This window comes from Stegostoma tigrinum, chromosome 5 (assembly GCF_030684315.1).
Source record: "Stegostoma tigrinum isolate sSteTig4 chromosome 5, sSteTig4.hap1, whole genome shotgun sequence".
NCBI classification, from domain to species: Eukaryota; Metazoa; Chordata; class Chondrichthyes; order Orectolobiformes; family Stegostomatidae; genus Stegostoma; species Stegostoma tigrinum.
Genome location: NC_081358.1, coordinates 35,120,488 through 35,147,492, shown reverse-complemented (window position 1 = coordinate 35,147,492; position 27,005 = coordinate 35,120,488). Strand labels below are relative to the sequence as shown.

General features: G+C 41.6%; 1 protein-coding gene across 1 annotated transcript in view; it reads left to right on the top strand.

Moving 5' to 3' along the window:
- rab2a (RAB2A, member RAS oncogene family) overlaps positions 1-27,005 on the top strand; it is a 72,467-nt gene that overhangs the window by 8,349 nt on the left and 37,113 nt on the right. The window contains exons 2-4 of the mRNA XM_048529346.2: positions 16,551-16,622; positions 19,163-19,230; positions 24,551-24,633. Coding sequence (XP_048385303.1) covers positions 16,551-16,622; positions 19,163-19,230; positions 24,551-24,633 — 223 coding nt within the window. The remainder of the gene's footprint in view (positions 1-16,550; positions 16,623-19,162; positions 19,231-24,550; positions 24,634-27,005) is intronic.

Sequence of the window (27,005 nt, the reverse complement as noted above, 5' to 3'; positions counted from 1 at the left end):
TCTGTACTAAAGGAGCTAGTTTTTTTTTACTCTCTGTGCCCCTCAATTTTGTTCATCTCATTCAGATCACCTCTTGGAACAGAAGGTTATGAAAAATCACCCCATGCTGTCTAGTCTGTCTTCATAGCTGAATCACTCCAAGCCTGGTGCCTGTCTCTCGTACAGTCACATCCTTCTAATACTTTAGGAGCCAGAACTGTCCAGAGTAATCCGGCTGTGCCCTAATGAACATTATATATAGCTCCATCGTAACCCCTCAACTGTTGTATTCAGTGCGATACCTTCCATAGCAGCTCTCGAATACATCTCATTACTTTGAAGCCTGCTAAAACTGTTTAATATATCCTCACCATGCTAATTTGTTCCAGTATGTCGCAGTTTCCCTGCTTGATTCCTAGACATACGTAGTCCCAGTTGTGAATGCAGATGTAAAGCACTCATTCAGAGACTCGGCTATAGCTTTTGGTTCCATAGAGGCATTTTGGTTCCTGTTTGAGTCCTACTCTTTCCCTGTTCTTCGCTTACCCTTAAAATGCAAATAAAATGCCTTTGGCTTTTCCTTACTGTTACTTGTCAGGTTTTTTTCCCCTCAAGTGGCCCCAGCAGTTTGTGTTCCTCCAGAGCATCTCCTGTTTTAGAGTTTTCAATATCTGCTAAAGATTTCTTCTTTTTCCTTTATCCAATCCTGTACATCCCTTTTTAACCTCTGAGGGTTTTCTGCACTTGGTCCCACCTTCACCTTTCTGGGAATATGTTAGTCCTGCACGTTCACTGTGAATCTTCTGAATATCTCCTCCTGCTCTGAAATGGATTTTGCAAGGAGTTGCTTCAAGTCCATTTTGGTCAGGCCCTGTCTTAAGATCAACCTTCCTCAATTCAGAACCTTTTTATTTTTGGTATGCAGTTATCCTTACCATAACTTTCTTAAACCTTGCTGAATTACAGTCACTCACTGAAATACTCCCCCAGTGTTACACCTGCTATTTGCCCTGTTTTGTTCCTGATACTGAGGTCTGTCTCAGGACTATACACTGGCTTTCAAAGTTCTCCTGGCAAGATTAAGAATTCTACCCTCTCTTAAATGGAATAGACAAAGTATGTAATAGTGAGGAAGTTAAAAATTACCTCCTGTATCACTTATTTTAACACTCCATTTGCCTACATACCTTTTTAAAGCTAAGTTTGGAACTAGCATTAGATACTTCTTCCTGTTGGAGCTAAGTTTTTTTTTGAGTCCTGAATGTGGCTGGAAAGGGAAGCGCTTTGAGTTTGTTCTGATTTTTGTTTTTGTGCACTTGTTACAGCCTGCTGAACTGATCTTGTGGTAAGCATTCTTTGTCAGCATTAATCCTAAATTTGAAAGGATAGTATATTTAGACTGGATGTTGAAATACACACAGCATGAAAATTGTTCATGTCCACCATTAATTTTTGCTTAATGTTTTACTGACATGTCTGGGAACATGGAACTTCACCTGGGCCATTTGGCACAGAGGTATGGACATTATCCCTGTGCCAATTTTGCTGGACATCTGTCCCCTCTCTGCATATTAGATCGTAGTGATTAATTTAACTTGCCCCTTGCTTTGACCTGAACTGTTCTTGTTTACCCCAAAGAACTGTATTGCCTCTGAGTTATTTATATTCCCTATGAAAGTGCAACGAAAACATTCAGCACTTGTAATCATGAGCCCTGGTGAAAGTTAGAGAATTTAAAACTCCATCACCCAAAGTGTAGCCACTGATCATTATTGTATTTTAATTGTGCTGTTTGTAGGACCTCAGTGTAGTATTGAAATTGGGATTATAGTAATAGGATGCTTAATTTCTAATTCAGACATTTTGTTGGAATGTTTTAATGCCAACTGATTTCAAAGTAAGATTCCTAATTGTGCAGTGTGGATTAGAATCTTAAAACTGATCAAGGGTGGGCCTGATGTCTGTAGGGGGCTCTTCAGGCAGGCTGCATTAACTGCAACTGTATTCTCATTTTATGCAGCATGACTTTATTTCATCTGCTCAAGGGGGAGATGATGTACTGTTGAGTCACTGTTTATTTTGTCACTAACTAAATTGAGGAGACTGGAACAGCTAATTTCAAGATGTGCTCACTGAAAGCTCAGACATACAAAAACAAAATTTTTGTTTTTTTATTCATTTGTGGGATGTGGGTGTTGTTGCCTGTCCTTGTTGCCCTAGTGGTGCTGAGCAGCCACCTTGGTCCAAAGATGCTGCCAGACCTGAGCTTCCAGCAAATGTAAAGGGAAATAATGATGACCCTTCCTCAGAACCTGCTGAGCTTCCAGCAACTTCTTTGTTTCTTCTTCTGGTTTACAGCATTTTTAGTTCTTTTGGTTTTTATTTAGCTTTGAATCACTGCAGTCCACCTGCTGTGGGTTGACCCAAAATGCCATTAGGGATAGAATTCCAGCAGTTTGACCCATTGATAGTGAAGGACCGGCGATTTATATTTCCAAGTCAAGATCGTGAGTGGCTAGGAGGGGAACTTGCAGGTGGTGTTCCCATGTATCTGCTGCCCTTGTCCTTCTAGATGGAAGTGGAGGAGTGTGGAAGGTGCTGTTTGAGGATTTTTGAATTTCTGTAGTGCATCTTGTTGATAGCAGTAGGAGCGTGTACTGAGTGGTTGTGGTGTGTGCAGATGCTTTTGGATGTAATGTCAAGCTTCTTGTGTGTTGTTGGGACTGCACTCATCCAGTTAAATAGGGAGTATTCTATTACACTCCTGACCTTGTGCTAATGTAGATTGTGGACAGGTTTTGAGGAATCAGGTGGTGAGATACTTGCTACCGTCTTCCTAGCTTACATGCTCTTGTAGCCAAGGGGTGTCGGTTAGATTGTCTCTTACTGGTGCTGGTCATAGCCTTGCATTTGTGTGGCACAAATGTTATTTGTCAGCCCAAATCTGGATATTGTACAGGGCTTGTTGCATTTAACATGGACTGCTTCAATTTCTGAGGAGTGACGAATGGTGCTGAACATGTGTAGTTATCACTAAACACTCCCATTTCCGACCTCTTATAGTGGAGGGAAAGTCATTGAAGCAGCTGAAGATAGTTGGGCCTCGGACACTACCCTGAGGAACTCCTGCATAGATGTCCTAGAGCTGAGATGTTTTGACCTCCAACAACCATGGCCGTCTTCCTACGTGCTGGTTATGACTCCAACAACCGGAGAGTTTGCCCCATGATTGCCATTGATTCCAATTTTGGCAGGGCTCCTTGATGCCACTCTCCGGTCAAGTAGCAGCCTTGACATCAAGGCTGCATTCTCACTTCATCTCTGGAATTCTACTCTTTATTTTTAATCTATGTTTGGCATCAAGGCTGTAGTGAGATCGGGAGCTGAGTGGCCCTGGCAGAACCCAAACTGGGAGTCACTGAGCAGGTGCTGTTTGATAGCACTGATGACACCTTCCGTCGCTTTGACAACCAAAGGTGGGCTGATGTGATAATTGGCCAAGTTGGATTTGTTCTGCTTTTTATTTACCGGATGTTCTTGGATAACTTTCCATGTTCTTAGATACCAACGTTGTAACTGTTGGGGAAGAGCTTGGCTTGGAGCATTTGTCTTCAGAACTATTGTGGGAATGTTGTAAGGGCCTATAGCCTTTGCAGTACCCAGTGTCTCCAACAGTTTCTCTATCACTTGGAGTCAATTGATGTGGCTGAAGACCGATATCTATAATGCTGGGAGCCACTGGAGGAGGCAGAGATGGATCATGCACTCAGCACTCCTGGCTGACGATTACTGCGAAAGCTTCTTTTTCTTTTTTGCACTGTTGTGCTGGGCTCATCCATTTTTGGGGGTATTTGTGGAGCCTTGTCTTCGAGTGAATTGTTTACTTGTCCACTGCCATTCACGACTGGATGTGGCAGTATTGCAGATCATAGATCTGATCCAACAGTTGTGGAAGTGCTTAGCTCTGTATCACTTTCTGAGAACAGAGATACAGCATAGGAGCAGGCCCTTTTGCCCGTCCACGGGTATTGATCATCATGCCCTGAACAAAGAAACAAACCTGCCCTTGTCTGACCATATCCCTCTATTCCCTCCCCATTCATGTAACTATCCAGACACCTCTTAAATGTCACCAGCGTGCCTGCTTCCTCCATCACCACCTGTAGCAGTGCATTCCTAACCCCTAGTACTCTGTGTGAAAGACTTTCCTCGCGCATTTTCCCTTAAACTTTTTGATGTCTTACCTGGAACTTCAACCCTGGGGAAAAAGTGTCTGACTATCCACCTTGTCTATGCCTCTCATAATTTTGTAGACCTCTATCAGGTCAACTGTCAGTCGCCGCCTTTCTAGTGAAAGCAATCGTGGTCTTTTTAACCTTTCCTCATAGCCAATGCCCTCACGACCAAGTAATGCCCTGGTGAACTTTCTCTGCACTCTCTCCAAATCTTTCACATTCTTTTTGTAATGTGACAAAAGCCGCACACGATACACCAAATGTGGCATAAAATGGGTTTTATATAGCTGCACCATGGTTTGCCAACTCTTGTACTCCATACCCCAGTCAATGAAGGCAAGCATGCCGTATGCTGCCTTAATCACTTTCCCGCCTGTGCTGCCGCTTCTGGGGAACAACGGACCTGCATGCCCAGATCTGTCTGTATGTTAATGTTCCTGAGGATTCTGCCATTTACAACATAATTCACACCTAAATTTGATCCTCCAGAATGCATCACCTCATTTGTCTGGATTAAACTCTGTCTGCCATTTCTGTGCTCAAGTTGCCAATCTGTCTATTTCCTGTAGTATCCTATCTCAATTCTCAGCACTATCAGCAACTCCACCAATCTTCACGTCATCTGCAAACGTACTAATCAGACCGCTTACTTTTTCCTTCAGGTCACTTATAGATACTACGAATAAGGACCTGAGATCCCTGTGGAACTCTGCTAGTTACTGGTCGCCATTCTGAGAAATGCTCTTCCACTGCTACCCTCTGTCTTCTGTGACCGAGCCAGTTTTGTATCCATCTAGCCAGCCCACCCGAATCCTGTGTGATTTTAGTTTTGGAACAAGTCTGCCATGTGGGACTTTAAAGAGACTTGAATAAGGCATTTGATAAAGTACATCCATAGCCCTTCCCTCAACAACTAGCTTTGTCACCTATTCAAAAAATTTGATCAGGATGATGAGACATGACCTTCCCCATACAAAACCATGCTGCCTGTCTCTAATTAGTCTGTTTTCTTCCAAATGTGCATATATCCAGTCCCTCAGTATCTTCAAGAGTTTCCCCACCAGATGTCATACCCATCAGCCTGATTTCCTGGATTATCTCTGCTTCCTTCCTTGAATAAGGGAACAAGATTCGCTAATCTCTTGTCCTGTGGAACCCCACCTGTGGTCAAGGAAGATGTGAAGATTTCTGCTCATGCTTCAGCTATTTCTTCCCATGCCTCTTGCAGTAACCTGGGATAGATCCCATCTGACCATGGGGACTTGTCTGCCTTAATACAATTCAGGATACCCAAAACTTCCATTTTAAAATACTGACATTGAGTATTCAGACGCTCATTCCTGACCTTAATGTCAGTCATGTCCTTCTTGGTGAATACGACTACAAATACCAAGTACGGATTAAGGATCTCCCACTTCGTGTGGCTCCATGCCTAACTTCCCTTTGCCCTTGAGGGGGCCGGGCTTTCCCTTGCTACCCTCTCTCTTTACATGTATGCTTAAAACTTCTTGGGATTCTCCTTGACCCTGTTTGCTAAGGACATTTCATGGCCCCTTTTTAGCCTTCCTCATTCTGTGTTTTAAGTTCCTTCCTAATTTATCTATCCTCAAGAGTTTAGTCAGGGCTTTGCTACTTATGCTGTTTGTAGTGCAAGTAGTCCAAATTGGTGGCATCACCAGGGTGGCAGTTCATCTTCACGTATGCCTTGTGCTGCTCGTGGCATACCCTCCTGCATTCTTTGTTGAACTACAGTTGATCCTCTGGCCTGATGGTTGAGTGGGGGATATGCTGGGCCATGAGATTACAGGTTATAAGAACAAAATGTAAACTGAAGTAGACCATCCAGCCCTTTTGAGCCTGCTTTGGCATTCATTCTGTCTAATCTTAGCCTCGCTCCACTGGCCTGACTCTGTTCCATAAATCTTCATAATAGCATGGGAACATGTCTATTGCTATCTTAATGTGCCTTTGGGGAGAGAATGACCAAGATTCTCATCCTTTTGAGAGAAGAAATGCTTTATCATGATCTTAATGGGGATTTTCTTCACACTGAAAGTGTGCCCTCAGGTTTCTGATTTCTGACAGCAGAGGAAATCTTAAGCCTGGAACAGCTCAGATAGGCAAATGCGCTGCCCCAGTGCCAGCTGACTAAACTAACCACCATTCTAATTTTCCCCCCGGAGCACCTGGTCTGTAGCCTTGCAGATTACAGCACCTCGGGTGAAGATTCAGGCTCCCCTTTTTTTTAAACTGGAAGGTTTCTCCCTCCTAGCAAATTTTGACACCCACCACCCTCCTGAGTGCAAAAGCATTTCGTGTTCCTTTAATCCTTCTACGAAACTTCAGTCTGTGGCCCTTAGGAATTGCAAGAGGAAATTGGTCCATTCTATCCAAGCCCATCATTACTTTACACACCTCCTATTTGAGTTCAACCGCATCTGCAAGGAAAACAACCCTAGCTTGTGCTATCTTTCCTTATACCTACAGTTTTCAAGCCCTGACAACATTCTTGTCAGTCTCCTTGCTACAGTCCCTCTGAAGCAATTGTCCTTTTCTAGTGATCAGAATTTAACCCAAATCTCCACCTGCAATCTAACCAATATCTTGCATAGTTCCAGAATTTATTCCCTGCTTTTTATAGTCAGTACTTTGCTCAAACTTTCAATATCTAGCATGATGACAAGCCACTAGCCACCGCCTCTAATACACTCCTTTTTCTGGGCTGAAATGTTTGTAGGTTCAACCATTCCTTGTAGAGTAACCCTCTCCTCTCTTTTTGTGAATTTTCTTCAAACGGCCTGAAATAAGGAGACCAAGCCTACAAAATGCCTTTGCAGTCTCACTGACACTTTGCAGCTGGGATAGAAATTCCCAACTTTTGAAGTCTCTCTTTGTCAGGTTGACATTCTATTTACATTCCTAATTGATTCTCCCTCAGCTGTGAGTTTGTACGAATACACCTAGACCCCTCTGTACAGCAGCATTCAATTTAAATCATTTTTTTCCTTCTGCCCAGGTGAATAAATTCACATGCATGTTATGGTGTATTTGGCAATTCTCGCCTGCCTATTTAATCCATTTTCATCCCATTTTGTTCCCCTCAAATTTGCCCCCTCTCCTGGTTTTGTATGATGGCAATGTTGGCAATAATGTACTTAGCCTTCATCAAGACCTCAATATAGATAGAGGGGAGTAGTGGAGGTCCCAACACAACACTGTAGCCTTTGTCAAGTTATAGTCCTCCAGCCTTGTTAATGTATCATCCCCAAAATCTCTCTAAATTATCTTTTTATGCAGGAACTTATTGAATGCCTTTGGGAAATCCAGGTATACAACTTTTTGTTCACTGTGTTGCTCATTATTTCCTCAAATTACTTTCGAGAGAGGGAAATCCTCTTAAGACCATGTTAATTCTGCCTGATTTGTATTAATATTTTCTAAATGTATTAAGATTGACAAAATCTGCTGCTTTTAAAATGCATTCCAGTGCTTTCCTAATGAATTGAGTTTGCTTTGAGTCACCCTCCCTGGATTTTAGATTTTCAGCTTTCCACTTCATGGGGATCTTTTCACCAATGGATGTTTGAAGGTTGCAATCAAATGGATCCGTATTTTTGTGACCACTTTTTAACACCGGAGTCAAACCAAGTCAGCATTTGGTCACAATAGTCTGAGTAATTTTGTTTTCCTCCGGTGATTTATTTTGGATTCCTTTATCCCTCCCACTTGCCCTTGATTTTCTATTATTGGGATGGTTTGGTTTGACAGACAGACAAGATATTTGTTCAGTGTTCATCAATGGCTCTTCTTGCTCTTCAAAGTCATTGTTCTAAATGAAAAGTATTTTAAATGAAATATCTCTTGTCTGGCACAATTTATCTACAAGTACATTTCAGAACTTTTTCAGTTAACTTAACCAACCATCTTAATTACCTTTTCACAATGGCATTTGCGTTTTACATTTTAAGACACTTTTCAGACACACATTTCACATCTTTTGAACCTAACATGAAGTTGATGTTGTGATCCCTCTTGGCTGGCAGAACAAGCTCTATGAAATCATTTAATTCCATTTCCCTGTGCACTACCAGGTCTAAAATTGACTGTTCTCTGGTTGATTGCAAGACTTACAGCTCAAATGTTTTCTCCTTAATGCATTCTGAGCTTGTCCTCAAGGCTACTTCTGCAACTTAGATTTGTCTGGGTATATGAAGGTGAAGACCCTGTGATTACTCCAGAATTATCAGAATTGGCAGAGCTTCTGTGTAAGATTTTGCCTTTAATGTACTGATTTAATAAATGAAAATTACTGTACAGCACACTGCATCGTACTTGCTGCAATGTACAATTGTAACCAAATTTCTCTTTCTATTAATTTAATGCTATTTAAGTGGATTCCTCTTAGGTTTGTAGGTGTCTGCATGCAGCGTTCCTAACAGTTATGAATTTTGATTCCTAAGTTAGCAACTACATGAAGATGATTTTACTTATCGTATTTTCAATGAGGATTGGTTTTCATTTTGTCATAACCAAGGTGTGTAAAACATGTAAATCTGCTCTCTCTAAATTCCATGCCATATCTTGTGCTTTTCTAAACTTTTTAAAAAGTTGACCATGAATAAAATTAAACACTGTTAAGCCATGTAACTCATTTATAGGTTGTTTCTTGTCGCCCTCATGGTTGAGCATTAGTAATGTGGTGTGAAGCTCTTTTTTTTTCAGAGAAAGCTAACCTGTCTTTCACATGGACGCTAAAACTTACAAAAAGAAATCAGATGATCATCCTTTTGGGTTCAGCTGGCTTGGAATTAGACTGCTTACGGCAAAAAGAAAGTTGGTAGTAGTCCTTTAAAAGTTCAGTTAATATTTCCAGTAGTAAACCAGGAGGTAAGAATTCCTCTTCCACTTTCTCGAAACCTGATCAAATGAGAGCCAACCCAGCTAATGGTAGAGACAGATAGCAGGAACTGCAGATGCTGGAGAATCTGAGATAACAAGGCATAGAGCTGGATGAACACAGCAGGCCAAGGAGCAGGGAAGCTGACGTTTCGGGCCTGGGCCCCCCCCCCCCCAGAAATGGGGGAGGGGAAAGGGGTTCTGAAATAAATAGGGCGAGAGGGGGAGGCAGATCGAAGGTGGAGAGGAGACAAACCAGTCAAAGAAGCGGGGATGGAGCCAGTAAAGGTGAGTGTAGGTAGGGAGGGGATAGGTCAGTCAAGGGAGGACGGACAGGCCAAGGGGGCAGGATGAGGTTAGTAGGTGGGAGGAGGGAATAAGTTGGAGGAAGGACAAGTTAGTGGGGCAGGGACAAGCTGGGCTGGATTTGGGATATGGTAGAGGGAGGGGAGATTTTGAAGCTTGTGAAATCCACACTGATACTGTTGGGCTGCAGGGTTCCCAAGCAAAATGAGGTGCTGTTCCTGCAACCTTGGGGTGGCATTGTTGTGGCACTGCAGGAGGCCCAGGATGGATAAAGTCCGCTCCAGCCCCACCACACCCGGCACTTTTCCCTGCAACCGCAGGAAGTGCCACACCACCCCCCATCCCAGGCCCCAAGATGACTTTCCATATCAAGCAGATCTTCACCTGCACATCTGCTAATGTGGTAGACTGCATCCGCTGTTCCTGCTGTGGCCTCCTCTACTTCGGGGAAACCAAGTGGAGGCTTGGAGACCGCTTTGCAGAATACCTATGCTCAGTTCAGACTAAAACAACTGCACCTCCCAGCCGTGAACCACTTCAACTTCCCCTCCCATTCCTCAGATGACAAGCCCATCCTGGGCCTCTTGCAGTACCACAGCGATGCTACCTGAAGGTTGCTGGAACAGCAACTCATATTCCGCTTGGGGACCTTATAGCCTAATGGTATCAATGTAGACTTCACAAGTTTCAAAATCCACCCCCCATCTCAAAACCAGCCCAGCTCGTTCCTGCCTCCCTAACCTGTCCTTCCTCCCACCTATCCCCACCCCCATCTCCTACCTACTAGCCTCATCCCGCACCCCCTGGACTGACCTATCCCCTCCCTACCTCCCCACCTACACTCACCTTTATTGGCTCCATCCCCACCTTTTTGACCTGTCTGTCTCCACCTATCTTCTCCTCTATTCATCATCTATCCATCTCTCCCTATTTATTTCAGAAACCCCTTCCCCTCCCCCATTTCTGAAGGTTCTAGGCCCAAAATGTCAGCTTCCCTGCTCCTTTGATGCTCCTTGTCTGCTGTGTTCATCCAGCTCTACGCCTTGTTATCTTAATGGTAGAGACAATTGGTTTTCTTAAAAGGTTGTCTTGCCAGACAATAGATGCATTGGTTCTCCAAACCTCATGTTACAACAACCCCTAGCATGGAAGCTTGGTTCAACAATTTGAAATTGCTATCGTTAAGTTTTTGAACCATGTAGAAGCCTGAAATCCAGGAGAAATGTGTTGAAGCCGCCACTGCTGCTCAATAGGCAGATCAGGACAAGATAATGTGCTGAATTAGTCTACCAGGAGACACCTGCAATGCCATTAATGTTCAACAAATAACCTTGCGCACTCTGGAGCTATTCTGCTTAATCCATTGTAAAAGCAATCTTCAACTCCAAGGCAGCTGCTGAATCTGACTTTAGAATCTTCAAACAAACCAAATCTGCAACATTGAGTTGTATCTAATTTTCATTTTTGTACATAACATATCTTTTTTGTTTTAAATCTTTCTTTTAACCTTACCTTCACTTTTTTTACTTGCACAACTATTATTGAAAGTTACTTAGGAAACTTCCTTCCTAATGGCATATCAACAGCGCATGGACTGCAGCATGCAAGAACCTTCTCAGGGCAACTGGGAATGGGCAATAAATGCTGGCACAGCCAGTGACACCTGCATCCTGAGTGAATTTTAAAAGCTTTGATCTTTAGTTCTTGCATAGTTCTCAGCCAACCAAGAGAAGTACAGCCTATTGTTAAACATGCAGTGCCCTTCCGAGTAAACTGAGGAATATCCAAAATGACTGATGGATCACAGTTGCTGCAAAAACTCCAGTGTTCGGATACTGGCAACAAACCTCAAGTTCTCAAATCTGTATTGGCCAGCATGACCAGTTTAAAAATCTCCAAGAAAGGAGTTCCAGTAGGCAGGCATTAGATGCTAAGTCAGTGCTGGAGTACTGGTCAGAGCATTTTTGACACCCTCTTCGGTACTAAGCACGTAGTCTATGGAAATGCAGTCAACTGCTTCTAATAAGTGTGTCAAAAGTAACTGAGCCAACTCTCGAGGAATCTGAACCAACATCAGCCAGATGAAGAGCAACAAAAGCCCCAAGAATTGATGCAGTGTTATCTCTAAAGCTTTGAAGCATGGTGACCCTAAGTTGCAGACCTGCTCCATAATTTTTTTCAATTGCTTGCTAGGAACAAAGGATTCTGCATGATCTTTGTGATGCTGTTAACATTACCTTGTACACCAAAAAGTCAGATTGTTGCGATGGCCTTGGGATTGTCCTACTTTGTATTTGTTTGGAACGATCTTGGCCTACAGAATGTCTGTCTGATTCTGGCTTGTGCAGGCTATTAGCTCTCTGGGAAGTGTTCACCAGCAGTATGTTTTCAGAGTAAAGTCACATCACAGGCATGGTATTTGGGCATACTCTTTAGCACTCAATGTTTTTTACTGATTTGTCGAAGTTCTTGACTTTGCTTTTGTAGTCATTGCCATAACATTTGACACGGAACAAGGATGCATTTGAGAAAAGCTTTGCAAAATGGATGGCCACTAGGTTCATGACCGTGAAGTAGTTTTCTGAACATCAGGAGAGACAATTCAAATAACACTGACCACTTGAGTCAGTCTGAATCTCCAGTGGTGTGAAGCAGGGATATGTGCGAGCCTTGATGTTTAATCACCATCTTCATGATGCTGCATTACAGCATCTTGATGGAATTCTATAAAGGCTTCCAGACTGGAGGTCTCTTTTGTTCTTTTGTCGTGTCTTCAGACTCATGGTCTCAGGGTAAAACTAGTCAGTGAACATTTCATTTGAAAGTTGCGCACTCCTGGCCCACAGTCAGCAAACTCTTTTTTGAAGCAGCACAGCTCACCTTTGATTTTAGTCCTTTTTAGTAAAAACTAAAGTCCTGCACTCCAAGGTGAATATAGACCACAAAATAATGCTATTGGAACTGAGCTGAATGTTGTCCAATGATTGACCTGTTCAGTGTGTGTCATCTGGGTGGCACATTGGCTCAGTAGTTAGCATTGATGCCTCAGCACTACAGACTCAGGTTGGATTCCAGCCTCAAGTGACTTTGTGTGGAGTTTGCACATTTTCCCCATGTCTGTGTGGGTTTCCTCCCACAGTTGACAGATGTGCAGATTAGGTGGATTGGGCAATTGAGCATGGCCATAGTGTCTAGTGTAGGTGGTGGGATTGGGTGGGATTCTCTTCAGAGGATCACTGTGGACTCGATGGGCTGAATGGCCTATTTTCACACAGTTAAGATTCTATGATCTCTTTGTCATTGACAAAAAGCAGGTAGGCTTTCTAAAGCAAACAGTCAATCTGGCAGACTCTGTAATTAAATGTGCAGTAACCTGAGCCTTGCAGTACAGATCACTGTGGACAGCAGCTTTACCCACTATTTTCTGTATGGTACATGTATGTCTTCTAAAGTGGTTCCAACATGCCAAGATTTGGCAGGACTGTATCACAAACATTAAAGTCATGGAAAGTTCCAGTATCAGCATTGAGGCTATCCTGTTGTAAAGCCTTGGACAAGCTCCTGAATATACAACAGTTGCCTGCCCAAGATTGTAGCCACTTCTCTGTACAACACTGCTAAATAGATCAGAGGAGTACCATGTAAACTTTTCAGGGGACTCCTAAAGAGGTGCCTGTTGCCAACACCTGTGGGAAGCATTGTCTGTTGATTTGTGATGTCTTGAGATGCTACATCATAAGTCTACAACATTTGAGCAAATGAACAGTGAGAGGGGAAAAATATTCTTCTTTTAAAACTATGCGTGGGACATGGGGATCACCAGCTGGGCCAGAATTTATTGCCCATCCCCAGTTGCTCTTGAGAAACTGGTGGTGAGCGAACTGTTGCAATCCGCGTGTTGTATGTGCACCCATTTGCCATTAGGATGGGAATTCCAGGATTTTGATCCAGTGACAGTAAAGGAATGGCAATACACTTTCAAGTCAAGATGGTGAGTGACTTGGGGAACTTGAAGATGGTAGTGTTCCTGTGGATCTGCTACCCTCTTCCTTCTAGGTGGAAGTGGCTGTAAGTTTGGAAGATGTAGTCTGAGGATTTTTGAATTTCTGCAGCACATCTTAGTAATGCTGCTGCTATGGAGTGTTGGTTGTGGAGGGAGTGAATGTTTTTGTCAGTCAAGTTGGCTGCTTTGTAGGTAGTAGTCAACTTCCTGAAGTGATCCAACTGTCTCCTGCAGTGAATACACCTTCTCTTAGACGCGCATGGCAAGTGCATCTGCTAGTCATAAATAGACCTGAGTACTCACCGACTGAGTACAATCTTCGTGAAAACTTTGAAGAAAATCTAAATACATTGCCTGTCAACAATGTTGTCCCAAGATGTCTCTTTACTAATGTGCCTCCTCATAGCTCAATTTAGGCACAAGCCTTTTGAATTTTCTTTTTCTGAAGGCAAACTAAAAAGCAGATAAGGTTGTGAAGAACTGGTACCTTAGATTTCAGCCTCATCACTCGATTGAAGTTTGCGAATAGAGGAGTTGTAAAAGTGGGGTGGGGCTGGGGGGGCGGGGCACATAAATCTCTACATTACACATACAAACAAGGGGCATCAGTCAGTCCTTTTTGAGCCTGCTTTGCTATTCAGTATGATATGACTGATAATTGAACTTAGCCCCTCATCCTACTTTCTCCCCATAATTTAACTGCTTCAGCTCTAAGATCTATATCCAACTCCTTTTTGAAAATATTCAATTTCCTGGCCTCAACTACTTTCCACAGGCTCACCATTCTCCGAGAAATGAAGAGAAAATTTCTTCGCAGTTGTTAATGGCCCACCAAATATCCCTTTCAGCTGTGACCCTGATTCTGAGTTCCACGATCATCAGGAACATCCCTGTCTAGTCTTGTTTAGTAACCTATTGGAAAAAAATCTGAGATCAGTCCTCATTCTTCTAAACTCCAGCAAATATAGGCTTAATCAATCCAGTCTGTTCTCTAGTCAGTCTTGCCATCCTAGGAGGCAGACTGATCAGCTTCCGTTGCACTCCCCCCATCCAGCAAGGAGACCAAAACTGCGTGTGGAGTGTGACCAAGACCCTGTACAATTGCAGTAAGACATCCCTGCTGCTGTACTCAAATCCACCTTCACCTGCTGCTCTCAGAATCCCTGTAGTGCGAAAGCAGGCTATTTGGCCCATCAAGTCCACACTGACTCGTCTCCCATGGATCCCATGTGCTGTAACCTTTCAACCAGTCTACAGTCTACCGTCTACCTTGCAGGGCCTTGTTTAAAATCTATGTAGACAACATCTGTCTTTGTCTGTGTTCTTGGTCTTTGGAGTCTCCTTTACTCTATGATCTAAAGCTTTTTCATGTCCCCTTTTATGTCCTCCTGATTTCCCTCTTTGGTATACTGCCGCACCTCCTATATTGGTCAAGGGATCCATTTGATCCCAACTGTCTATACCTGATATAGGCTCCCTTTTTGTTGACCTGGGCGTCTATCTCCACTCATCCAGTGTTTCCTACTCCTGCCAGCCTTGGCCGCTTCACTAACAGGAACGTGCTGGCTCCGAACACTCTATCTCCCTTTTGAAAGCCTCCCAGTTGTCAAATGTCTTTTTAACCTGCGAACAGCCACCCCCACTCAATCTTTTGAAAGTTTTCCTAATATCAACAAAATTGGTCTTGCCTCAATTTGGAATTCAGTACAGCTTGGAAACACCCTTTGGTCCAACTTGATAGGAACATGGTTGGCATCAAACTAAACTAGTTCCAACTGCTTGTGTTTGTCCCATAATCCCTCCCAAACTTTCTTATTCATGTATTTATCCAAATGTCTTTTGTATCAGTAATGTGCCCACCACCACCTCTTTCATTCCACGCACTAACCACTTTTAAAGAAACATTGCCCCTCATTCCTTTTTTTAAATTTTCTCCTCATCTTCAAAATATATCCCCTTGTTTTAAACTCCCATACCCAAGGGAATGTTTTAACTGGTGAATCAGACCAATCCTTTTCCATAATTACATTAAATTTTTAAGCTGAATGAAATGAGGCTAGAATTTGAGGGGAGGTAAGTAAATGCCATTATGCAAATTAACTGTTTTGTTAAATGGATGATTTATTGGTGGGTTACCAAAAAAAACCTTGTTATGAGGAGTGCACATTCCATAAATTGTGAACCTCCAAGTTGATCTGATTTGTGCCACAGCAGCTTCTCTTTCTCTTGTCTTGTTTTCCTCTGTTTGTGATATATCACAATGTTTTTAAACTTAAAAGTTTCTGGTCCGGGCCCATTCTTCAATCTGACGGCTCCAAGTGAAATAATGTGTTTGCTCCATGTAGAGAAGCTCTAGAGAGCTTAACATCATTTGGATGTTTCATTCATGGTAACTTGCCATTTAAAATCACCCAGCAAGAGTCTGTAAGCAAGTGACATCCACACAGCTAAATCCATCATTTCAACAGCTATTTGTGAAAACATAAATGTTCTGTTTTCTTTTGGTTCTGAGAAGGCATGTTAACATTTGGGCTTTGTACTCAGACCAATTATTAGTGCACTACAGAATATTGCAGCTCAGCAAGGCAATAGAGAAAATACAAAGTGCAAATTTGAAAATGGCAAAGATTTGATACTGGATTTTCTGTGGGTTGATTGGTGAAGATGAGGTCAATTGTGTTTTTCCCTATTGGTTCCTTTAACTCTTGCCATTGACCCTGTCTAGCAACCTTGAGAACTTGATCTCCTCAATGAGGAGTGGTGCTGCAAACCATTCTTGATGGACCTGAAATCCCTATATGGAGTATGTTTTGTCCCATTGCCACCTGCATGCCTCCTTCGAAGTGCCGCTCAACATGGAGAATTCATTTATGAGCTGAGTTGAAGTGGTACCAGGTAATCAGAAGGTTACCCTGCTTGTGTTTGATTTTGATGCCATGGGGTTAATTGGGGTCCAGAGTCAATGTTGAGAACTTGGCTAGATCTTACCAGGTGGTAAAGTTTGTGGCTTGGTTTGTCTGATGATCTGTTTTGCATATATAATCTATTTTTCACTTTCTATGAAAGTGTTGTGATACTCTTTGCCTTTGCACTTGTTTATTATAGTGTATGGAATTTAATTTTATCTGCAGGTGTGGGCAAGTCATGTCTATTACTACAGTTTACAGACAAGCGATTTCAACCTGTACATGATCTTACCATTGGTGAGTACATATTATGCTTTTGTCTTTGTCGTCTTTTGTCATCTTGTTTCTCCCAATAGAAATCTCTCTATAAATTTGTTTACCATAAATCCTTAAAGACAAAACCTCTGTTTCTCGTTGTTAGATGGCATTCTGCTAGTTTGAGAGAATGGAACAATTCTCTCATTTCTCAATGTCCTTGGCCTCTCTCCATTAATTCTCTGCATCTCCCTGATGTACACAGCTAATATTCTGCACAAGCGATAGTCAGGTAACTTGAATTAGAAATGGGAAATGCTTATGGTCAGGCAGCCTCTAAGTGGAGAAACTGGCAAAGTTTCAAGTTAAAAGTTGGAGTTGTAACAGATTTAAGGAAAGTGGAGGGGCTAAGAAAGAGTCATTCATACTTTTGCTCTATTTTCACATGTATTTTTCTGTAAAATACAAAACTTTTGCATTGTTGCCACAATCCAGTGCCATTTGAATAGTTTTAAGAAAAATATATAGCCTAGCTACCATTTGTTCTGGACCAACTCATCTTTAACAATGCCTGTTGCTCTAACCCCCCCTTCACTGCCTTGCAGCTGTCTACATGAGAACCAAACGACATCGAACAGTAAGAGGAAAAAACAAAAGGGGAAGGTCTGTAATTGTATGAAAGGCAGGAAATATTAAACAACAAATATATTTTGGAAAGCCAAAGTGAATGATAGGGCAATTTAAGGAAACGGTCTAGAACTGCTCTGGAGAATCCATTGCTGGTACTACAGTTTGGAAGAAACAACGCAATAATTGTACTCTGAAATTGCTGAATTCGGTTGTTTGGAGGGTTGTATAGTACTTTGTCTAAAGTTGAAGTGGCCATAGATCATAGAATCCCCGCAGTGTGGAAACAGGCCCTTCAGCCCAACAAGTCCACACCAACTGTCAGAGCAACCCACCCCCCGGTAACCCAACTAATCTACACACCCCAAACACTATGGCCAATCCGCCTAGCCTGCACACCTTTTGACTGTGGGAGGAAACCAGAGCACCCAGAGGAAACCCACGCAAACACTGGGAGAATGTGCCAACTCCGCACAGTTGCCGGAGGGTGGAATTGAACCCAGGTCTCTGGTGCTATGAGGCAGCAGTTCTAACCACTGCCACCCTAAATTCTCACGTTCTTTGCCTTATGCTGTTTCTGAAGTCTGGAGTCCAAAATTAAAATGGGTAGATTAGGTAGGGCTCAGTAGATTGGGAGTATGGCATGGATTGATTAACTAACTGGACAAACTGGCCAGTTTGCGGATAGGTGGTAGATCAGGGCTTGGGCCTCACCTGTTTGCTGATTTTACGAGTGATGTTGGATTAGCAGACCAGGTGTGATATTTTCACGTTTGTTGAATTTACACAGCAATGGGGAAGCTGTGATCACCAAACAAATTTACAAAGGGATGTAAATTGGTTCAGGATGCAAGACGGAGTAAAATGTGGGAAATGATCTACTTATGGTTAGAATGGAAAAGCAGAATTTTTAAAAGACTAGCTATTGATATTCAGGATTTATGGGTCCTTGTACTTGAATTACACAGTTGACATGCCAATACACTAATCAAGTTATGAAGGCAATGCTGTGTCAGCCTTTGCAAAGGAAGGTACTCGTTGGAGTTTAGAAGGATGAGGAGGGTATCTGATTGGAAATTTTTAGGATATTGAGAGACCTGGATAGAGTGGATGTGGATAAGATCTTTTCTACCCGTAGGAGAGACTGGAACTAAAGGGTACAGAGTCAGAGTGAAGCGATGACTCTCTAAAACTGAGATGAGTTTCTTCAGCCAGAGGATGGTGAATCTGTGGAACTCATAATTGCAGAAGGCTGTGGAGCCAAGTTGTGACTGTATTTGTGAATACTTTGCCATTGGCTGAGCTCCCAGAATCTTGGGCTTCTAAATGGGCTTCTAAATTGGCTGGCTGAAAAGTGGCTTGTTATTTTGTCATCAACCTATTTAGATATTATTACACACCCCAGGAGCAGATGGGACTTGAATCTTGGGCTCCTGGTTGAAAGATAAATAAGGTGGATTGAGTTTGAGGGTTAACCATAACATTAAGTGACAAAGAAAAAATGAAGACTTTACAGCCTACTCTTATTTCTTAAGTACAATCATTTGGTAAATGTCCCAATAGCTGAATAATTTGTGGATTTAAGCATCTGTATAATGGTGTTGCATGTGAAATTTATACAACACAACAGCATATTTCTGGATAACAATGGTAAAATGGTGATGAAATTAGTGGATGAAGTGAGCAATTTAAACTGTATCCAACATTTAAATTGTAATATTTTAGAATTTAAATAATCCTGGATTGTGTTAAATTACGTTGCATTGCTTTGTATTTGTATTTGTAATTTGTATTGTACAGAATGCGAAATACCTCTAATTTAGAAGTTTTCTCTTTAAATTTAGAGGTTTGTATTTCTTTTCACTCCTATCGCTCCAATTTTTAATCAGATTGGTTCTGCAAAATCGTTTCCTTTTGCTTCAGCCATTAATGTTACTTTTCCACTTCTAATTTAGGTGTAGAATTTGGTGCTCGAATGATAACCATTGATGGAAAGCAAATAAAACTTCAGATTTGGGATACTGTAAGTCTATTTCTAAATTTCAAATGGCTTTTAATGTATCTAGTTGATTGCTAAACTGATTCATACGACCAGTACAATATAGATGCCTGCAGCTTTTTAAATATATGATAGACATAAATCAACTGAATTCGATTTGACAGTTTTGCTTTCTGTACCTGTTAGCTATATTTATATGGGAAACTAACTTTTCTCTTTTTACATTGAGTATTTTCAGAAGGACTGTTTTTTTGTATTTAAAATGTTTATAGAAACTTAGTTGTGCAAAAATATCTCTAGTTTCTGGTTCATTCATAGAATTTGTAAAACATGCTACTGAGGTAGGGATTCAGTTAAAATAGTTACAGGACAGAAGGATCAGGATCTGTCTTGGACTGCTGATCTGTTTCACTTGAGTGGTGCAGAAAGATTAGATAGGATTCTGGCTGACATGTCTTCCCATGGTTGCCCTATCTGTTCTGCCTCTCCCTCTTTGCACCTTGCAAGATATTTTACTTGGATTGAATTGTGTAGTGCAGGCAGAAGCCATTTTGGCTCATACCCATGAAAAGGCTTTCTGACTAATCCAATTCCTTTTCCAAAAAGTTGTGCAGATGTTTCTTTTCAAGTGTGTAGCTAATTCCAGTCTGAATTTGTTTGGTTTGCTTTCACCACCTTCCCCATATTGCATTCCAAATGATGCTGTACAGAAGAGATCCCCTTCATTGGTTCTTCTGCCACTTGTCTTTGGCATCCTTGGTCACCTTTCTGGGAACGGAATGGTTTCTCCTTTTAAATCTCTTTTATGATCCTGTAACCCTTGTATGATAACATTTGAGCCTGTGCTTGCTTATTGTAAAGCTAATTTACTGTGTCCCTATGCTTTTTCAGCGCTGAACTTCCTTTCAATTCCTTTTCCACAGCTGAAACTGAATCTACCTCACCAACCTTTACATGCTTTACAGTCCAAACTGTCATTAGCTAATTTTTAAAATCTTTTTCTTGTAACCTTTTTAATCAATCCCTTTTCACCTGTCTTTTCTGGTTGTCAACCCTTCTGTCAATGGGACCAGTTTCTTTCTTTCTGCTTTGACTTTTGTTTTGCCCACTTTTTCCAAATTTTCATTGTCTTCATTTTTGCGAAGCAGTGGTTGTTTGCCTTCATCTATTCATGTAACTGATTTCAAGGGCAATTGAAGTTCATCCTTGTAATTATTTTCTGTATCCTTGCGAGCCTTCACATTTATCTTGGTATGAAGCACAGAACTGAATGCTTGTCCAGTTGAGGCCAGTTGAAGGTACTTCATAATTTCATCCTTTTTGTTCTGTAACTGCTCATAAAGCCAAGGGCTGCATATGCATTTTTAACCACTTATTCGGCTTACCTCAATCAGTTTGTGCTCCAGCTATGGGATAGTGCAAGAAGGTGTCAAAGATCAACAGGTCAGTCATGATCTCATTTGAATGGCAGAGCAGAATTGATGGGCTGAATGGCCTACTTGAGCTCCTACGTCTATGGTTTTAAGTGCATATACACCTTCAGGGGTATCTCATTCTTTTTGACTAGTATGCGTTGCAGATATTGCAATTTAAATGTGCTCTAATTGTTTACTTTTTTGTTTTAGTATGGTTGCTAAATTTTGGTGCGTTGCCTGAATGGCAAAACCTCCATTTTTGATTTGGTGCTGTTACTAATCATGCTGTCCTTTTTTGGAAAAACAAACTACAACTTTATTAGTCTCTTCCCTTACCTTTCTGTTCTGTAACATTCCTGGAGTCCAATATGCCACACTCCAACCCCTGATTTCTCAGCAAAAAATTTAAAGGCAGAATTAAAACAACAAATTAAATAATCCATGGTAGCTTTTCTGAACTATGGGTTTTTTCTGTTTTGCTCCAGTTCAGTTGACCAGCCAGTAGTTCAGAAAAGAAAGCTGTGTCCTTTTCACTTCTCCCAGCCTACTATATTTTCAGCAGGATTAAAGAGTTGGGACTGTTACTTCCTCAATTTCCAATGTATTACCCATCACACCCCAGTGCATCCCGTCTGATCCTTTTGACTGACTTCAATCTAGACTTTCTAGTGCTGCTTCTGCCAATTTTTATTGCATCTAGTACTTCTGCTTTCCTCATCTTGGCCATTGTGTCCCTGTGGCTCCCTGCTTGATTCTGATTTTTGAAGTAAAGTAACATTATTTGGTTTAAAATACAAGCTTTTTAATTGTACTTAACTCAAGTGTTCATGTGTGTTATTTGCAGATTGTATCGTGATATCTGCAGTCAAGTTATTTCATCAAGTTAGAGGTCAGATGAAGTTGTGGGTGAAAGCATATAGAGTTGCCAGGCATCCTGCAAACACTGCATCTAATGTTTTGATTTTTACTGGAATTTTTTTTCAAACTGAAGTGAATACTTACTAGCTTTGTCTTCTACTCCTGGCACGCAAGCATGAATGGGCTTAAGTATGCACAGAATATGAAGGACTTGGCTATAAATGTATTCCACTTACGGTTTTCATCTACAACCTGTTTCACACCAATTTAGAAATTTCTTGTCTTTTCAGCTGTAATTTTGAAATTCCGATTAGAATTTTGATTTTCATTCCTAATATGTTACCTTGTGCCCAACATTTAGAATTTCCAGTCTGGCAACAGTATGGAATATTTATTCATAGAATGTATAAATAAGATCTTTGTTAAAAAGATTTCAAGTATATGTATATCAACGTGGGCAGTTGTTATCTGTCTAAGGAAGAAAACCCTCACTACTGCTTATATTTGCATTGCATCATCAGGAGCTGCTAAGGTGGAAAAGGAAGCACCTGAAATCCAAAAACCTAGCTCCTGAAAATCATAAAGTAGCCCTCAAGGAACTTTTGGACTCTTGAAAATAAAATAATTGGAGACAAAAACTGCAATCACTGGAAAATCTCAGATCTAACAGCATCCGTGGAGAGAAATCGGATGTGATGTTTTGCATTCAGTGACCCTTCTTCAGAACTGATGGTCTCTAGGGAAAGGATTTTTTTATACGGATCAGGAGGAGGCTGGGAGGAGTAAACTATAGGTTGAGCCCAAAGGAAGAAAAATAATTGGACAGACAGCATGGTTAATGTTAGTCTGGAAGATTGAATAGCTGCTAATGTGGACTGTTAGTAGCTGACAACGGATAGTGTGTGGTAGCAGCCCATTTTGATGACAGGTCTGGTGTATGGGGGTGGAAGAAAACGTGGGGAACGGTGCTCGAGCCCAAAAATGATTGAAAGCGATACTAAGTCCAGAAGGCTGCAGGGTTCCCAAGTGGAAAATGAGGTGCTGTTCTTCCAGATTGTGCTGAGCTTCAGTGGAGCACTACAGCAAGCCTGACCAGCTGTTAGCTATAGAACATGGTGTGTTGAAGTGGCAGGCAACTGGAAGCTTTGGGTTTTTTAAAACAGACAGAAAGTTCAGCAAAGCCAAGCCACCAAGTCTGCACTTCATAGAATCCCTTCAGTGTGGAAGCAGGCCATTTGGCCCATCGAGTCGGCACTGACCCTCCAAAGAGCATTCCACTCAGGCCTACCCCTCTACCTGTCCCTACTGCCTGACATTTCCTATGGCTAATCCACCTAGAAACATGGGAAATTTAGCATGGCCAATCTACCTAACCTACACATCTTGAACTGTGGAAGGAAACGCATGGGAGAAATGTGCAAACTCCAAACAGGTAGTCACCCAAGGCTGGAATCAAACCTGGGTCCCTGTCACTGAGGCAGCACTGCTGCCTCAATGAGCCACTCCCTTCTCTTCCCCATTGTAGAAGAGATCATATTGTCAGTTGGTGATCTTATTGAAAGAAGTGAGATCTTGGTCTGATCAGTTGGATGCTTCCCCTTGTGGGATAGACAAAACTTTGGGCACAGTTAAGTGTTCGTGTTTTAAGACATGAGAATTTTCTTTCCTCTGGTTCACTAATTTATGTAATTTTCTTTGCTAGAGGGCAATAGAAATCATGTTATTGAGTATTTTAAGCCAGTGAGAGGCTCTTGATTGAGGGTCCAATGGGTATGAGAGTGGGCAGGATTGTAAAAGCCACAGTCCGAGCAGTTGCAAACTATCAACAACTGCAGTGGTCTGCCTTATTTGTCTTTCATATGTTTGCATGTTTCCTTAGGTTGTGGTTGATGTCTTCATTCCCTTTAAAAATCTCCCATTTCTGACTTACACCTGGTTCTCATGTATTATCAACCTGACATGCACACTTTATTCTTTCAGTCTTTTGAATACATGCTCCCTTATCTCTTGCCCTCCTTTTATTCAGGTAGCTCTGGATTTGGTTTGCCCTGTCATTGCCCAAGTGGCAATGTAGCCTGACTATTCTTGCATCATCTCCTGAATAGAGAAGTATAAAATCACTACCTTGTGGAAGCAGACCATTTGGCCTGTTGAGTCCACATCAACACTCTGAAGAGCTTTCCAACCAGACCCAACCCCCTATCCTATCCTTGTAATCCTGCACTTCCCATGGCTAATCCATCCAGCCTGCACATTGCTGGATACCATGGGCAATTTAGCATTGCCGATTCACTGAACCTGCACATCTTTGGACTGTGGGAGGAAACCAGAGCACAAGGAGAATTTGCAAACACCACACAGTCACCAGAGGGTGGAATTGAATCTGGGTCTGTGGTGCCTTGAAGCAGCAGTGCTAACCACTGAAGCCTCCTTTTTTGCATTATTTTTATTTCTTAAACTTTCAAATTCACCCAGGTTTTTAATTTTCAGCGTCTGCAGTTGTTTTAGTTTCTTTAACAGAGGGCGGACTTGATTTCAACACAGTGACATTGGTGTTTCTGTTTTGTCAGAGCCTTGTTGAATCTGAGATTTTTGTAGTCAGGGCGCTTTGTCCTGAATATGCTTCAGAATCTGTTCCACACCTATCCTCATGCTAAGTTGTATTGGAATAATTGAAGTAGCATTATAATGGTTTCTGCAACATTTTGTAAACTTCCTGTTTTTTTTCTTAGAACTAGTTGATGACCTTAACTATTGTAAAGTTATTTACTGTACAGTACCTGCTATAATTACTGTTCTCATGTCTGTTTGGCCTCCCCTGCTGCACTCATTCCATTCTGTCTGTCTGTCTGCCACCCATCCTTTTATGCCCGCTTTTTTACAATGTACAAGTACTTGAAAAAATATTGAGTTTCTGGCTTTAAGCTGGGAGATGGATTTTGTCAGACCAGCAACTAGATTAATGGTGATCTCCACACTTGACCTGTAAACAAGTGCATGCTTTGTAATCTGTTGGCCATATGTGCCTTGGATATTGTAACAAAAGTGTGGACATTTTGTTTCTTCAATAGGCTGGGCAAGAGTCTTTCCGTTCCATCACAAGATCTTACTACAGAGGAGCTGCTGGTGCCTTGCTAGTTTATGACATCACAAGGTAACAAGTGCTGTCTGTTTTCAGTCCATTGGTCAGACATGTAATTATTTTGAGTAATTAAGTGGCAACTCCTAAATATGTTAAATTCAGCTTTTTTAAAATCGCTCCCTTTAAAGAGCTTAAGTTCTGTAAACAAAATGGGTTCTAGTAAAATGTAAATACTATAAATACCTAGTGAAATCAAAGTAACTTCGTTTTATTTAGATAAAGTTGTCATGCATTTTGTTTAGTGTAATTGCAATAATTTGACTCTCTCCAAATTTGCATCATTCCCCACTGACTCCTAACCCACCTCCCCCATTATTGATTTGAACTAACATTTTGAATACAGTAAACCGCGCAGATGTGGTGAAACTGGTATTCGTGGTATATGTCTTTTATAGCATTTCATTTATATCTGTGGAACTGGTACTGTTAATGCAAGGTACAATTTAAGTTTGTACTGTTCAGAAAGGCCACATTTTGTGTTTTCATTTTGTGGGATGTGGGCGTCGCTGGCTGGCCAGCATTTGTTGCCAATCCCATCGTAGATGGAACGTAAGCTTTTATATACACTACCTAGTTAACAACAGAATTAGTTGGCGTAGTGTCAGCGTTTTTGTCTGTTGCACCGAAGCCGCCTTCCAGCATTGCACTACACCCCTCTCGATGAGCTAAAGACACAGCCCTTAGTCACTTTTCAGGTCAATTGCATAGAACCTTTTGGAAACATAACTCTACGCAGTACAGAAGAGGACCTTTGGCCTGTAGAGTCTGCCCTTAAACTACTAAATCTATTCTAGAATTAAAACACACAACTGGAGATCTGAAACAAAAACAGAAATTGCTGGCAACTGAGCAGGTGTAGTAGCATCTGTGGGAAGAATGCAGTTGCTGCCAGACTTGCCAAGTTTTGCCAGCAATTTTGATTTACCTTTTAAATCTATGCTAGTCTCATTTTCCAGTATTTGGCCCATATCCTTGAATGTTAGGACATTTCAAGTGGTCATCCGAGTGCCTTCTCAAATATTTAGAGTTTATGCCTCAGCTACCCCCCTGGGCAATGTGTTCCAGAACAGTTTTAAATATTCTTCAGCATCAGTGCTGGAGATAGTAAAGGGTGCCAGTGGAAGAGGACATGTTACATACTTCTCTATAAATTCTGATGCTTTGCTGCTATAACTTATTATGTATCTCTTGTGATAGTTTATTTTTGCTAACTTTGCCCTTGACCTCGAGTTTTAAGCCCCGCCTTGTTGCACATAGAAATATGTGCAAGTTTTGGGAAAATTTCTCTATTTCCAGTGTTCCAGTTATCATAGGTATTTTTAGTCTTAATAGTGCCAGCAAGTTACAACACGCAACTCCCTTTTGGTTAACAAAGGTACTTTTTGAAGTCTTTTCAGTGAAGACCAAATTTTGTTGAGCCTTCCTGACCTAAAGGTTCCTACGTGAGGTTCTCATGTGAGGTTTTATCTGTGAATTCAGCAGCCTCGTTTAATTTTATTTGTTTAAATGGAATGTGAAAGTCTATGGCTGGGCCTGTATCTATTGTTGATCCCTAGTATCCTGTTTGAACCGCTAGTCCTTTCGGTCTGGGACACTTACTACTGTTAGGAAGGAAGCTCCAGGATTTTGACGTGGCAGTAGTGAAAGAACCATCTGCAAGTTCCCCTGTAAGGCAGAATGCTGAGTCTTGGAGAACTTGCACATGATGGTATTCCCATACATCGTCTGCTCTACCCTTCCAGGTTGTAGAGGTCATGTTTGTGGCTGTTGAAGGAACTTCAGCGAGTTGGTACTATATTGTGTGAATGAATATTCAAGTTGATGGATAGGGTACCAAAGTGAGCTGCTTTGCCCTGGATGGTGTTAAGCCTCTTAAGAATTGTTGGATCTGCACCCATCCAGGAACGTGGGGAGTATTCAGTCACACTTCTGACTTGTGACGTAAAGATGGTGAATAAGCTTTGGGGAATTAGGAAGTGAATAAACCACCTGCGGGATTCCTAGTGTCTAACTTGCTTTTGTAACCATGATCTAAATATGACTCTTCAGTTCAGTTTCAAGTTCATGGTGATCCCCAAGATAGTGGTGGAATTCAGCTGTAGTGATGCCACTGAAAGTGGCTATGGACAAAGTCCATTGTTGCAAATGGTCATTGCCTGGCATTTGTGTTGTGTGAATATTACCTGAAACTTGTCTAAGCATGGACATCGTCTTGGTCTTGGTGCATATGCATCAGTAGCTGCGGTTTAGTGAATGGTGCTGAACTTCACATGATCATTAGCAAATGATCTCCTCTCCGATCCTGTGATCGAGGGGGTTTATTTCTGAAGATGATTTGGGTTAGAACACCGAAGAACTCCTGTTGAGATAATTGACTTCCACCA